Source organism: Zootoca vivipara, chromosome 8, assembly GCF_963506605.1.
Source record: "Zootoca vivipara chromosome 8, rZooViv1.1, whole genome shotgun sequence".
NCBI classification, from domain to species: Eukaryota; Metazoa; Chordata; class Lepidosauria; order Squamata; family Lacertidae; genus Zootoca; species Zootoca vivipara.
The window spans coordinates 85,336,244-85,350,706 of record NC_083283.1 but is presented as its reverse complement, the minus strand read 5'-3'; the positions used below and the strand labels follow the sequence as shown (position 1 = coordinate 85,350,706).

Here is a 14,463-nt window from a genome sequence, read left to right as displayed (position 1 = left end):
TAAATTTTAGTGTATTTGTAATTTTTATTGTTTTTGGTTTTATTGTTTTATTGTGTTTTTTGTGTTTTTCTTTTGTTCTGTTCTTTGCTGTTTTTACAGAGGTTTTATTTTGTTTTTAAGGGGAGGGGTCAGGGCTGCCCGGGAGGGGGTCCCAGCAAGCAAAATGGCTGGGGCAGATTCCACAGGGGGTGATGCACTGGGACAACCGATCTCAGTGGTCACGGGTAGGAGGAGGAGTTACGCTAAGACCAGACCATGTCATTACCGAGGAGGCAGACTTAGTCGTTGTCTGAGGACTATCCCTGCCTCCGGGTCTGGTCCTGACCGGACGGATATTGGAATCAGCAAGGGATACCCACATGACCTGAAGGTGCTGCTGTGCAATGCCAGGTCGATGATGAATAAGACCACTGCCATTCACGACCTGATTGTGGATGGAGGATTTGACCTGGCATGTGTGACAGAGACCTGGTTGGATGAAGCCGATGGGCCCGTTCTTGGCGCTGCTTGTCCACCAGGTTTCTCTTATGCACAGCAACCCAGGCCATCTGGGCGGGGAGGGGGGGTTGCAGTGATTTTTAGGAAGTCATTAGTTTGCACCAGGCGTCCTATTGGTAAGACGGAGTTTTCTGAGTGCATGTTCTGGAAGTTGGGCAATAGGGGCAGTACAGGATTCCTTTTGGTGTACCGACCTCCCCGCTGCACCAAGGATTCCCTGCCCGAGCTGCTTCAGGTCGTGTCGGATGTGCTCCTGGAGACACCTAGCTTGGTTGTCTTAGGGGATTTTAACATCCATGCCGACACGACCTTACAAGGAGCCGCTCGGGACTTCGTGGAAAGCATGGCCACCATGGGGCTGTCCCTGAATAAGTCTGGCCCAACTCATAGCTGCGGACATGCCTTGGACTTGGTGTTCACCTCTATGGATGTTGGTGATCTGACATTAAGTAAAAGCGAAACAAAAGAAGTGCCATGGTCAGATCACTTTCTGGTGCAACTGGACTTCTCCGCAACCCTTCCCCTCTGCAGGGAGGTGGGACCGATTCGGATGGTCCGCCCCCGCTACTTAATGGATCCAATTGGCTTCCAGAGAGTGGTAGGGGATGTTTTATCCCATGTCGATGGCCTTTCAGCTGATTCCCTGGTGGCCCGCTGGAATGCGGAGTTAACCAGCGCTATTGACTGTCTGGCTCCGAAGCGCCCTCTCAGATTGCATGGAGCCCGGACAGCCCCGTGGTTTTCCCCGGCGCTGAGGGCGATGAAACAGTCGTTGAGACGGCTAGAGCGCCGGTGGCGGAAAACTCATTTTGAATCAGACCGGACACGGGCTAGAGCTCAACTTCGAGCCTACCAAGTGGCAATAGCGACGGCGAAGAGGACCTTCTTCGCCGTCTCCATCGCATCTGCAGAAAACAGCAGCAGGAGACTCTTCCAGGTGGTTCGCAATTTAGCGGAACCACCTGCTCCATCCGGGCCCAGTACGGGCCACATGATCTCCTGCAATGATTTTGCAAAGTTTTTTGCAGATAAAGTCGCTCAGATTCGGGAAGAGGTAGACTCCACCGTGGGAGCAGGGCCGGGGCGGGGGAGTGCTAGAGTCCTGTCTAGTCAAGTTTTGTGGGATCAATTTCAATCTGTTACCTCCGAGGATGTGGACAGGCTGCTTCGACGAGTGAAACCAACCACCTGTCTCCTTGATCCTTGCCCATCCTGGCTTATAAAAGCTAGCCAGGAAGGGCTGGGCGATGGGCTTCGCGGGTTGGTAAATGCTTCTCTCCATGAAGGAGCCTTCCCAGACCCGCTGAAAGAGGCGGTTATTAAACCGCTTCTTAAAAAACCATCTTTAGATCCGGCCAATATGGCCAACTATCGCCCAGTCTCAAATCTTCCATTCTTGGGCAAGGTGGTTGAGCGAGTGGTTGCTGAACAACTTCAGGCACGCCTGGAAGAAGCGGACCATTTGGATCCCTTCCAGTCAGGATTCAGGCCTCATCATGGGACTGAAACTGCCTTGGTCGCACTGGTCGATGATCTCCGGCGGGCTAGGGACAAAGGTAAGAGCTGTTTCCTTGTTCTGCTGGATCTCTCAGCGGCTTTTGACACCATCGACCATAACATCCTTCTGGATCGTCTAGAGGGTTTGGGAGCTGGGGGCACTGTCATGCAGTGGTTCCGCTCCTTCCTCCTGGGCCGTGTTCAGAAAGTGGTGGTGGGGGATGAGTGTTCAGACCCCTGGGCTCTCACTTGTGGGGTGCCTCAGGGTTCTGTCCTCTCCCCCATGCTTTTTAACATCTATATGCAGCCGCTGGGAGAGATCATCAGGGGGTTTGGGCTGGGTGTCCATCAGTATGCTGATGATACCCAGCTCTACCTCTCTTTTAAATCAGAACCAGTGAAGGCAGTGAAGGTCCTGTGTGAGTGCTTGGAGGCGGTTGGAGGATGGATGGCGGCTAACAGATTGAGATTGAATCCTGACAAGACAGAAGTACTGTTTGTGGGGGACAGGAGGCGGGCGGGTGTGGAGGACTCCCTGGTCCTGAATGGGGTAACTGTGCCCCTGAAAGACCAGGTGCGCAGCCTGGGAGTCATCTTAGACTCACAGCTGTCCATGGAGGCACAGGTCAACTCTGTGTCCAAGACAGCTGTTTATCAGCTCCATCTGGTACGCAGGCTGAGTCCCTACCTGCCCACTGACTGTCTCTCCAGAGTGGTGCATGCTCTAGTTATCTCTCGCTTGGACTACTGCAATGCGCTCTACGTGGGGCTACCTTTGAAGGTGACCCGGAAACTACAACTAATCCAGAATGCGGCAGCTAGACTGGTGACTGGGAGCGGCCGCCGAGACCACATAACACCGGTCCTGAAAGACCTACATTGGCTCCCAGTACGTTTCCGAGCACAATTCAAAGTGTTGGTGTTGACCTTTAAAGCCCTAAACGGCCTCGGTCCGGTATACCTGAAGGAGCGTCTCCACCCCCATCATTCTGCCCGGACACTGAGGTCCAGCTCCGAGGGCCTTCTGGCGGTTCCCTCACTACGAGAAGCCAAGTTACAGGGAACCAGGCAGAGGGCCTTCTCGGTAGTGGCACCCACCCTGTGGAATGCCCTCCCACTAGAGGTCAAAGAGAACAACAATTACCAGACCTTTAGAAGGCATCTCAAGGCAGCCCTGTTTAGGGAAGCTTTTAATGTTTGATGGATTTCTGTATTTTAATGTTTGATGGATCTCTGTATTTTAGAATTTCCGTTTTGTTGGAAGCCGCCCAGAGTGGCTGGGGGAACCCGGCCAGATGGGCGGGGTATAAATAATAAATTATTATTATTATTATTATTATTTTTTTAAGCATGAGGTTTGAAATAGGCAGTGAGGTTTGGGGCAGATGAACACATCACAGTTCAGCACACCTTCATTATAATATATGCAGTGACTGGCATTTGATTGTCCCTTTATTTGCCTACCTTAATCAATATTTTAATCAGAGCTATAATTCTTCTTTAGCTATACTTGCTTCTTAAAGTGAAAGAGTGTTATAGCACTACAGTGGAACCTCGGTTTATGAACACCACGGTTTACAAATTTTCGGTTTACGAACGCCGCGGACTCATCTGGAACGGATCAATTCACTTTCCATTACTTTCAATGGGAAAGTTTGCTTCAGTTTATGAATGCTTCAGTTTATGAACAGACTTCCGGAACCAATTACACCCATGCTTCGGGTTAAGTACGCTTCAGGTTGAGTACTGGAACGGATTAATCCACTTTCCAGAAGTCCTCCTCTTGCATTCTGTGATATAAGTGAGGAGAAGACCTGTGGGATCAAGGACACTAGCTCTGCCCTTCATCCCCATCCTCATCAACCTCCATGAATTGGAGAGCCAGTGTGGCATTGTGCTTAGAGTGTCAGACTATGACCTGGGAGAGAGAGACCAGGGTTCAACTCCCCACTTGACCATGAAATGCAATGGGTGACTTCTGGCCAGTCAGCCTAACCTACCTCACAGAGTTATTATTGTGGGGATTAAACAAGGAGGGGGAGAGCCATGTATGCTCCCTTGAGCTCCATTGAGAAAAAAGTGGGATATAAATGTAAATGAATGAATGAATGGTCTGAAATGGGGAGAGTCATATGCTCACAGATGTTCCCCATGCTACATTACTCATGTAGGCTCTCCAAGTAATGGGGGGAACTTGATTTTCCAGGATTTCAAATTGCGTAGGGAGCCTACACAAGTGCAGGAGGTTCCCTCCTTCAGACAGTCACTCTTCCACAGCTAGTGTGCTTGTCCTCACAAACAATATTCATTCACATGTGGAATTTCCAGATCACCATAATGCCCTAATAGGGCTAAGATACAAAAGGGGAAATGTGTAGCCGCTTCAAAGTTGTTATCCTTTACAATTACCATCACTACCCTATGAGTATGATTATTCCCATGTTCCAGGTGGAGGGACAAGGCTGAGAACGAATGATGACAAATTAAATATATTTACATGCATTATGAAGCCTTTACTCTGAATTGTAAGGAAGATGAAAGGATGGAGGAAGTTGGATGGACAACTGTCAAGAGGTCATAGATGCTTTATCTGATATTCCTGTATTGCAGGGGGTTGGACTAGATGACCCTTGAGTCCCTTCCAACTCTGCGGTTCTATGATCCTATGATTCTAAAACCATTACAATACATTTCTTATACAAGAGAAGCTGGTGTTGAAGCCCATGTCACTACAGTCCCCACTTCCTCCTGTTTAGTGATCAAGTTCCGCCTTTTGTACCAAATGCCAAATCTTGCCCTTTGGAGTTTTGTTTTGTTTTAAATGAAAATTAGTGAAATAGAAACAATTCAATCTCACATTGCCCAAATGTAAGCACACACGACTATACCAGTGAATTGCAGCAATTAGTCTGGCCTAATGGAAACCCAGCCAGATGGGTGGGGTATAAATAATAAATTTATTATTATTATTATTGATGCAGAACACATAAATCTTGATTTCCTTTATTTGAGACTGCTACTTTTCAGAAATCTAAGTTAATGTAATATTTTAACACAGCTCTCATTGGACCTGACTGGCCATTTAAACAAAATTAATGGGGTTGTTGAGCTTAAACCTTTTATGCTTTAGTTTACAGCATGGATCCAGTTTTTTATTTTATAAAAATAACAGCAGTAGAAGAAGAAAAATTGCATAGTCCCGAGGGACGCTGAGATTATACAAGAAAGATATGTCCAAATTTCATATTCAAATGTCCTGGTCATACTATGCAAAAATAAATAAATACTGTTTTGCTTGAAAGATATTGAATATTATTTTCTCACTCATCCTAGTCAAATTTGTATATTTGATCAATCAAAACTTGTTCCAGATTCCAGAGCAGGAGAATCAATCTGAACATTCAGCAGAACCACAAGGTTCAGCTCCTGCTGTCCTGGATCCCTTTCAGGCAGCATCCCTGGGGGGCCTCCTGGGGCTGAGGAAGGTAACCGTGCCTAGAAAAGTTGCACGTCCAGGAGAAGAGTTCAAGGCTGGCCATCTCACTGACTGCTAGCATTTTATGTGCAGGGAATTGTCTCATGGAGAAACATTAAACTCTGAAATTCTTCATCCGGAGCTTGAAAAGGTATTAGGAAAATTGGGTTGTTATGCTGAATGTTTAGATTAATTCCTGAAAATCTGAACAAACATTTTAGGGTGGGGGAAAACCCAACACCTGTAATATATTATAACTATTTTGGCCATTACAAATTGGGGGGTTGGAGATGCTTACCGGTTTGCAGTCAACTGGTTTACCATTCATATCAACAGCTGGAGGTGTAAGATAGTCCCAGTTACGGCCTTTGTTGAATGTTATAAGAGTGGTAACTTTTCCATCCTTTTTTTGATTAGCCAAAAACACTCCTTTGACTCCCCTAATCTACATTACAAACACAAAATGTAGGAAGGTTAGTAAGCAGTATTCATAGCCTTCTCTAACATATATTTAATGGCAGTATTTTGCTACTGGGTAACAAAAAAGTGAGTATGCCAGTTGCTTATCTACATAACCATTTATTTTTAGGGAAAAAAATTAAAAAAAAAAATTCCTTCCAGTAGTACATTAGAGACCAACTACCATAAGTTTGTTATTGGTATGAGCTTTCGTGTGCATGCACACTTCTTCGGGAAGTTCTTTAGATTAAATAATGTGAAATCCATGGCCAAGACCTCCAATCCAAGGACCAATCTGGGCATGTGGTAACTGCACCAGATGCAGAATAAGTATTCCACATGTGTAAGATTGAAAATTCCACTAAGCATAGGGGACAAAGGATAGGTCTAGAGATCTGTCTTCTGTCTATGGCTAAACAATTCTCAGGATATATTGGCCGCCAAATTTTAGCTGTTTAGAATAGATAATGTGCAAATACCTTAAATACTTTGGGATGCAAGTCTTACCTCTTACTCTGAGAGGGAAAGAGTCAAATACGCAGCTCAGAAATATGCAGTTCTAGTAATCAAGAGCAGACTAGTTGTATACCAAATTCTGACCACCTGGAGGCCCCTTATCTATTTGGGGGCATTTGTCATATCCTCTATTTTGAAAGGGGGGGTAGTACAAATGCCCAATTTTTCTAGTAATTAAGATTCTTTGGGTTACAGACATATAAGATTTCAGGTGTCTAGAAAAGGTAATGCGGAAAGACGCTAACAGGTCTAGCACTCCATGAGTGAGGCCAGTGGAGCCTGCACACTGAACAATCCTCCCTCTACAGGTTGGAGCAGCTCCACGAACCCCCAAAGGTGCTCTCTCTCTCTCTCTCACACACACACACACACATACACACTCTCTCTCTCTCTCTCTCTCTCTCTCTCTCACACACACACACACACACACACACTTGGCCAGATACAACAAGTTCAACCATCACCCTCACAAAGAGAGTAAGGTGTATTTATACTAACATGACTATTCCATTATAGCAAAAAGAAGAACAATCGTTCTGATTCAAAAGTAGTCAAAGGAGCAGAAAGGAACAAGGCTCGAGGAATAAGAAGAGTCAGCAAAATAAGGGCCTAATAAACGAAGAGCATTTTACCTCCAGAATATCTATTAGCACATTCTCCTCAGGCTGCTTGGTGCTCCTGACATTCTCTAGCACAATGGAATAGGAGACGCCCTGTGCGTCAGACTGGTAAAGGTTGTACGTATCTGTCTGATACCATTCCTGGATAGCTACAAACACATGGCTCTCGTCAGTGCTGATAATTTGTAAGTCCTGAAGGGGGAAAGATCAATACAAAATGAAATGTATACCAGACAAGACAGCATTTACAACCAACTCACGCTTGCCAGATGCCAAAAAAACCCTATTATAATTCTCACCCCACAGACCCTTCTCACATGTATTATTTGGGACAGAAAGGCTGAAGGGTAAAGAATATGTAGCATTATCTGCTAGCACATTATCTGCTATACAAAATAGATAAGACTCTGTTGTTTCCATATGATTACAAGATACAACATCTCTGTGGACTGAGGAGAATGGAAATGATAGCCTCTGCAAAGGGGGAGCTGGGTTGGCTTGTGTGATTATACAGCAAGTTACCCATGTGGGATACCGAATGGGGAGTATAACTTGTAAGAAGCATCATATGGTATCAATCAATGATGCAAAAGTGCTTGTGAAACTGCAGGGGATCAAAAGTAGCTTGGGCCCCTGGCAATCTAAGTTGATGAATGAGAAGTTTGACCTTGCACCAGCTAACATAGGCAGTGAATACTCTGAAAGGCTGGTTCCCTAAACTGTAGTAACCCACTTTCACCAGGAAATGAGCACCAAGAAATTATGCTCCGAACAACAACTGCCTGTCCTCTATCTACTTCTTTTGGGTTGAAGTGGTAGAATAGATGGTTGCCACACACATCAGATTCCCAGTCCGAGGTCTAAACTTGTGTATGGGACTGAGACTGAATTTGTAGCCATGGTGAGGATGATATCTAATTCTGAGGACTGAGAAAGGCAGACTTAACTAAGCCCACTGTCACTGTTGATCATGATAGGTTCCTGAGTTCAGTGCATCCTCTCGGTCACTTTTCAGGTATCATCATTCACTCTACCAATCTCCCCTCTACTTCCTGGTGTAAATTTCCTTTCTTGTCCCTTTGCCAGCTTTATCCATGCTGTGCAGATGCAAACCAGGGTTCCCATCTTAGTCAGGGATTTGATGTGAGTATGCAGACCCTTCATTGCGGTAGCATCACAGATATGACCAAATGGATACAGTATATAACTCCCCATGCAGAAATGCAACTTTTCACAAACAAACAGTGCTTCCACATTAGTGCTAGTTCAGTGCAAGTCTTCCAGGATGCATGTCCACTTCTGAGGCATTTGCTTAGGAACCGAATGCAAGATGAACTAGACCTTAACACAAGGAAGACAGACGGTATATATAGGTACACTGAGAAAGGATTGGGTATGTGTAGGTAAAGCTCAAATTGACACTAATTCCCAATGGTGACACCTGAATTAATGAACTTATTTAAGTTACAAATTGACATCCCATCCTTTTGTTGTAGTATTTCCAGGGCAAATAATAAGCAAAGGTTAAAGCAATACAATTTAATAAAACAGCATAGTAGCAGCCTGAGAAAATAAAATGTTTTTCCCTTCCTCCAAAGGGACATAAGAGTGGGCACTGGACAAGCCTTCATGGAGAGACCCGTCCAAAAACAGCACCACAACTGAGGGCTCTTCCAGACTGTTGCTTTTTTTGTGGTGGGATGCAATCACATGCCAGCAAATTAAGTTGAAACAAAAAAAAAAAATTCCTTCCAGCAGCACCTTAAAGACCAACTAAGTTTTTTATTTTGGTATGAGCTTTTGTGTGCATGCACACTTCTAGCTCATACCAAAATAAAAAAACTTAGTTGGTCTTTAAGGTGCTGCTGGAAGGAATTTTTTTATTGTGTTTCGACTATGTCAGACCAACACGGCTACCTACCTGTAACCAGCAAATTTAGGTTGAGGACATTTTTCTGATGAAAGTATTTGGAAAATGCACAGGGATAACATTCGCTTGACACAACATTGTCTAACACACCCACATACAAATAATAATGGATGCTCAATATGTAGTCAACGTTGTCAAGTGTCCCTGCAGGGTGAATGTTTGATAAACAGGCTGTCCGGCAGCAACCCGAGGAGGCCCTCTTTGCAGATTATATCCACTTCACCTCAGGAACTGGGGGCCCATGGAGAAGGGCTTCCAAAGAAGATCCCAAAGCATGGACAACATGGTGATACTGAAGTAGGTGATCCTCCAGATATCTAGACCTCAAGCTCTGAGGGGACTATTACACACAGGGAGAATGTGGGGGTACATTCCCCACAATTTCATATAAGGATATTTCAGTGTTGGGCTGTGGGTGAAGTGGAACAACTACCAGTTTGGAGCAAGTAAACTACAAGCAACTCCCTGTTTGCGTGGTGGTTGCGTTCTGACACACTGAGTGCTTCGACAGGGTGTGTAAGTAAATAACTTTTGTACTAGCCGTTGGCCATGACAAATCTGAATAAAAAATAAATACATGTAAAGGGATGCTGCACCACAAATAATAGTGTCTATTTAGATCTCTGCATTTCCTTCAATGCTATTTTGTCCAGGGTCGTCTTTCTGATCTTTTTGGCCGCCAGAGCAATAAGGGCTACTTGGTGAGTCATTGAAACATTTACATTGCTAAGAAGTCATAGGATCTTCTCTGCTGGGGAGAAACATCTTTCCTGTACGGGTGGTAGGGTGAGAAATTGCCTCCGGGCTCCAGTGTGTAGTGGGAGATGTCCTCCAACTGTGGTTGCCCACATATACAGAGTGTCTTCACTCTGTTGTGTTGTATTGTCCATCCAGGGTGGTGGAGGGCATAGCTTGAAAAGGCAGCTCAGTAAAAGCGAATCTTAATGAGGCTGGCCAGAGATCTGACAGGTAACTGGCTCTAAAATGGACAATTTTTAGAAGGGTGTGTGTACAAGCCTGCCCTGCCCCGTTCCACCCCTCCCAGAGACGAAAACGAAGCACATGTCAATGGTTGCACATGTTCCGAACACATGCTACCAGGACGCTAGGTACCTGTATTTAAACATTTGCACGGAAGAATTAGTGGGAAATTCTATCAAAGCACAGAACAAATCTATTTGGGGCTAAGAAAAGGGACAGGAATTTTGTGGATAATTACCTTAGGTAATGCATACTTTGGCAATTTCATCTGTACAAATTCATTCCGAAGGTGAGACACATAATAGTTTCTTTGATTTACTGATGATGTCTGTGAAAGAGAAAAGGTTGGTACCATTTTATAAAGGGTATCATCAGTTTCTAACTATTAAAGAAACAAAGCTCATTACTGATGATTAATACTGGAAATTTCAATGTCACTATATAGCTTCTCAACATAATGCTGGTACAAATCAAGAAGCTCTCAGTTCAAATCTTGCTTCCACCATGAATTCACTTGGTGGCTTCAAAAGAGACTCTCACTCTCTGAAGACAAATTCTCCTTTCCATATGAAATTTGACCTGCTGAGTAGAGTGGCAGTGACTTTTCAAAAGTGGGGACTTGAAATGTGAATTGCTCCACTTGAAGGAGGCCTCAAATATCAGGGACTAGCTGGTTGAAGAGGAGGGGTGGGAGGCACCAGCTGGGGAGTCCACTAGGGAGGCCCACTAAGGCTCTGAGGAGGAAGGCTCAGAACCCAGAGAGTGGTGGTGAGACACTGAGGACAAGTCAGAGGAAGAAGCAGAGCAGAAGGGTTGGATGCTGCAGGAGCAACAGGCTTGAGTAAGAGCAAAGAAATCAATGCAGACTCAGGACACGGAGCAGAGGAGAAGGGCCCAGAGGCTGCAGGTGCCTCCACAGAGCCTGTCTTTTCTCCTGTAGTAAGCTCCCATCCCCATTATCTCCAAGGCCAAGGAGAGCTTTGCGTGCAGCATAACAAAGAACACAGGTGGCTCCTCCCCGACACGGGTTAAGGCTGCTTAGGAGACATCAGGCTGGTGGGGAGACTTAGTGAGAAGTAGAAGCCAAAGACCTTCAGTCCTGGCAACTGTTTCATGGGGGCCAATCTTGTTTGTAGGCATTGCTGCTTGGTATGCTGTTTTCATGAATAAAGAGCTAACATTTCTGCTTGTCTCTGCATCTTGAGTACTAACTTGCATCTGAATCAACCCTGACACCAGGTTTACTTGGTTTCAAACCCCACCCTAGCTTGGCCTGACTCAAATTTCTGCTCTCGTTCCCCCCCCCCCCCAATGTCTCCCACCCTTTGTTACCTCGTCCCTAACCTGAAAAGGCCTTATTTTGGAGGGACCTCTCATAGACTGCAAGCGACCCCTTAACCAAAGAAGGGGCCAAAGAAGCTGAATGTTGATGAATTAGCACTTTTGCCTGTCATAGATCTTCTAAGAAACATAATGGGTTACGTGGCCATTTAAAAGATGTTCCTTGTAATAAATTTCCACTTTGGTTCTGATGGTCCTTATGTCACATAGACTACAAACCGAAGCTTTCTAGCCAGTAAGCCCCACGCTGGGGGAGCAAATATGCTAAGGGTTGCATTAAAACTTTTGTAACTTACCTTCCATGAGTGGCATTACCTGAAGGAATATGTAGTCATCCTGCACCGTCAATGAGTTTTTGTCAATGCTATCAATGAAGAGGGCTCTCGGTGTTTTATCGGAACAGTTCTGAATTTGGCAGGCCATGTAGCGAAAGCCTAGAGAGGGCAGGAAACATTTAGGTACCATGCAAATAAATAGCAGAAGCGCTATTTTAAACTACTAACATTCTTTTCCTGAAGCGATTTAAGTTGACCTATTGTGAAAATGCACATGCCACAAAATCTATCATCCAGTAGCTAGTGATATATAAATGTGGGTGGGAGTCCTCCTCCAAAAGTCAGGGATTCTGAGGGATGGATGGGAGCCCATTAGAACTGCTTTGCCGCCCCGTACCTGTCTTATTGGACAGCTGCTGTTCTCCTTTTAAAGAAATTTGCCAGTTGTGAGGCAAACTATGCGGCTTGGGACCCTTGTACCTACGTGACCGCCTCTCCTGGTATGCCCCGCGGAGGACCTTAAGGTCCACAAACAACAATATTCTGCAGATCCTGAGCCATAAGGTGGCTAGATTGGCCTCTACTAGGGCCAGGGCCTTTTCAGTATTGGCCCCAACTTGGTGGAACCCTCTTTCACAGGAGACCAGGGCCCTGCGGGATTTGTCATCTTTCCGCAGGGCCTGCAAGACAGAGCTGTTTCACCTGGCCTTTGGGCTGGACTTAGCCTGACCCCTGTGTTTCCCCCCCCCTCATGGTTTGGATTTATGGACTACTTAAAATGAGGCTTGGGACCCAGGTGGCGCTGTGGGTTAAACCACAGAGTCTAGGGTTTGCTGATCAGAAGGTCGGCGGTTCGAATCCCTGCAACGGGGTGAGCTCCCGTTGCTCGGTCCCAGCTCCTGCCCACCTAGCAGTTCGAAAGCACGTCAAAGTGCAAGTAGATAAATAGGTACCGCTCTGGCGGGAAGGTAAACGGCGTTTCCGTGCACTGCTCTGGTTCGCCAGAAGCAGCTTTGTCATGCTGGCCTCAGGACCTGGAAGCTGTCTGCGGACAAACGCCTGCTCCCTCGGCCTATAGAGCGAGATGAGTGCCGCAACCCCAGGGTCAGACACGACTGGACCTGATGGTCAGGGGCCCCTTTACCTAAAATGAGGCTGCATTTTAAATTTTAATATTGTATTTTAATCTGTATTTTAATTAATTGCTTTTTAAATAGCATTATGTGTAGTATGGCCTACATCTTCTGGAGATGGATGGTACTGAGTAGCAGCAGTGGAAGGCCACTCTTCCTTTCTTGGAGCAATGGGTGAGGGGACAGTCAGCTCCTGAAGCATCTTCTGCTTGAACTGGTTGTTCTAAGCACTGGTAGAAGGAAGCAACTCTTTCTCAGGTCTCCAAATAGCCCAAGAAGGACACTATCCACATATTATTTCAGTACATGAACTTGACCTTAGCTCAGCATTCACTCAAAATTAGGATTACATATTCCTTATTAAAAGCAAGACCAGATCACCATCTTTATAGCCTTTTCAATGAAGCAGAGTATGGTGGCTTGACCAAATTCATCCTATAGTTCAAATTCATCCTATAGTTCTACATTACAGTAATGCAGAAACATTCCTAACACAGAGGTCTTGCACATCTCTTGGGTGCCTGGCAACGTTAGTATACTTAATGGAGCTCAGCTTTGCTGGGCTGGACTGCTTGGTGGAAACCTCCACCAGCCTAATTCTCGTTTGCGTATCCTCACCTGTAATTGTGTACAAAGAAGGCCTGCACTGGGAACTCTGTGCCCCACACTATATATATATATATATATATATATATATATATATATTTGCCATGTGAGCTAGTACATCTGCAGCCAAGGATTTGACTTATCTCATCTGAAAAGCCACAACCATCAACACAGGTTCACTCCATTGACAATGACAGGTCATCCAGCCATTGTAGTAGCAAAGCAACAGTAGTAAAGCAATAAATAGAAGTAAAACAAATTCATGATATATGAAAAGTGTGTTTCTAAATAAAACAAAGCAGGAAATGGGGATCACCTCCCCAATGCCTACCTCCTCTGGGATCTCGAACTTCCATGTGAACCAAATTAGGGTCTTCATCAACTCCATCAACTGTCCTGGGAGCATAATGAAACCAAAACTTATTGCAGGACAGCTACAGACCTTGAGTACCTACTTACTTACTTACTTACTTACTTACTTATATTTATGCCCTGCCCTTCCTCCCCAAGGAGCTCAGGGCAGCAGGTAAACAGAAGGATTTATATGCAACTGCTCACAACATCAAGCAAGACGCCATATTTTCTGCCTCCTGATTTTTAAGTATAATATCTCAAAAAATGTAAAAGGTCAAAAACACAAAAATAGGAGTCCAGAGTATCCCTAAAACTCCACTGTAGGTTACATGCAAGCAACACATACATTCCCAGAGTGCACACAAGCAAAAATAATGCATTCCCATATAATACACAGGCCCCTTCATGGATCAATGCCTTGTCGTGGCGAAGGGGCTTGAATAACTCAGAGAAGCTATGAGCTATGCCATGCAGGGCCACCCAAGATGGACAGGTCATAGTGGAGAGTTTTGACTAAACGTGATCCACCTGGAGAAGGAACTGGCAAGCCACTCCAGTATCCCTGCCAAGAAAACTCCATGGACAAAGACAACAGGCATATAAAAGTTATGACGCTGGAAGATGAGCCCCTCAGGTCGGAAGGCGTCCAACATGCTACTGAGGAAGAGCGGAGGACAAGTACAAGTAGATTCAGAGCTGATGAAGCGGCTGGGCCAAAGCCGAAAGGTTGCTCAGTTGCGGATATGCCTGGAAGCGAAAGGAAAGTCCGATGCTGTAA

The 14,463-nt window shown here is 45.3% G+C and overlaps 1 protein-coding gene across 2 annotated transcripts in view; it reads right to left on the bottom strand.

Annotated features, from left to right (window-relative positions):
- Positions 1–14,463, bottom strand: part of SORCS2 (sortilin related VPS10 domain containing receptor 2) — a 131,117-nt gene that overhangs the window by 41,147 nt on the left and 75,507 nt on the right. For both annotated transcript variants that reach the window (XM_060278152.1, XM_035103573.2), the window contains exons 6-10: positions 13,663–13,727; positions 11,633–11,751; positions 10,215–10,304; positions 7,078–7,257; positions 5,769–5,915 (exon numbers count right to left, since the gene is read on the bottom strand). In XM_060278152.1, the coding sequence (XP_060134135.1) occupies positions 5,769–5,915; positions 7,078–7,257; positions 10,215–10,304; positions 11,633–11,751; positions 13,663–13,727 (601 nt within the window). The remainder of the gene's footprint in view (positions 1–5,768; positions 5,916–7,077; positions 7,258–10,214; positions 10,305–11,632; positions 11,752–13,662; positions 13,728–14,463) is intronic.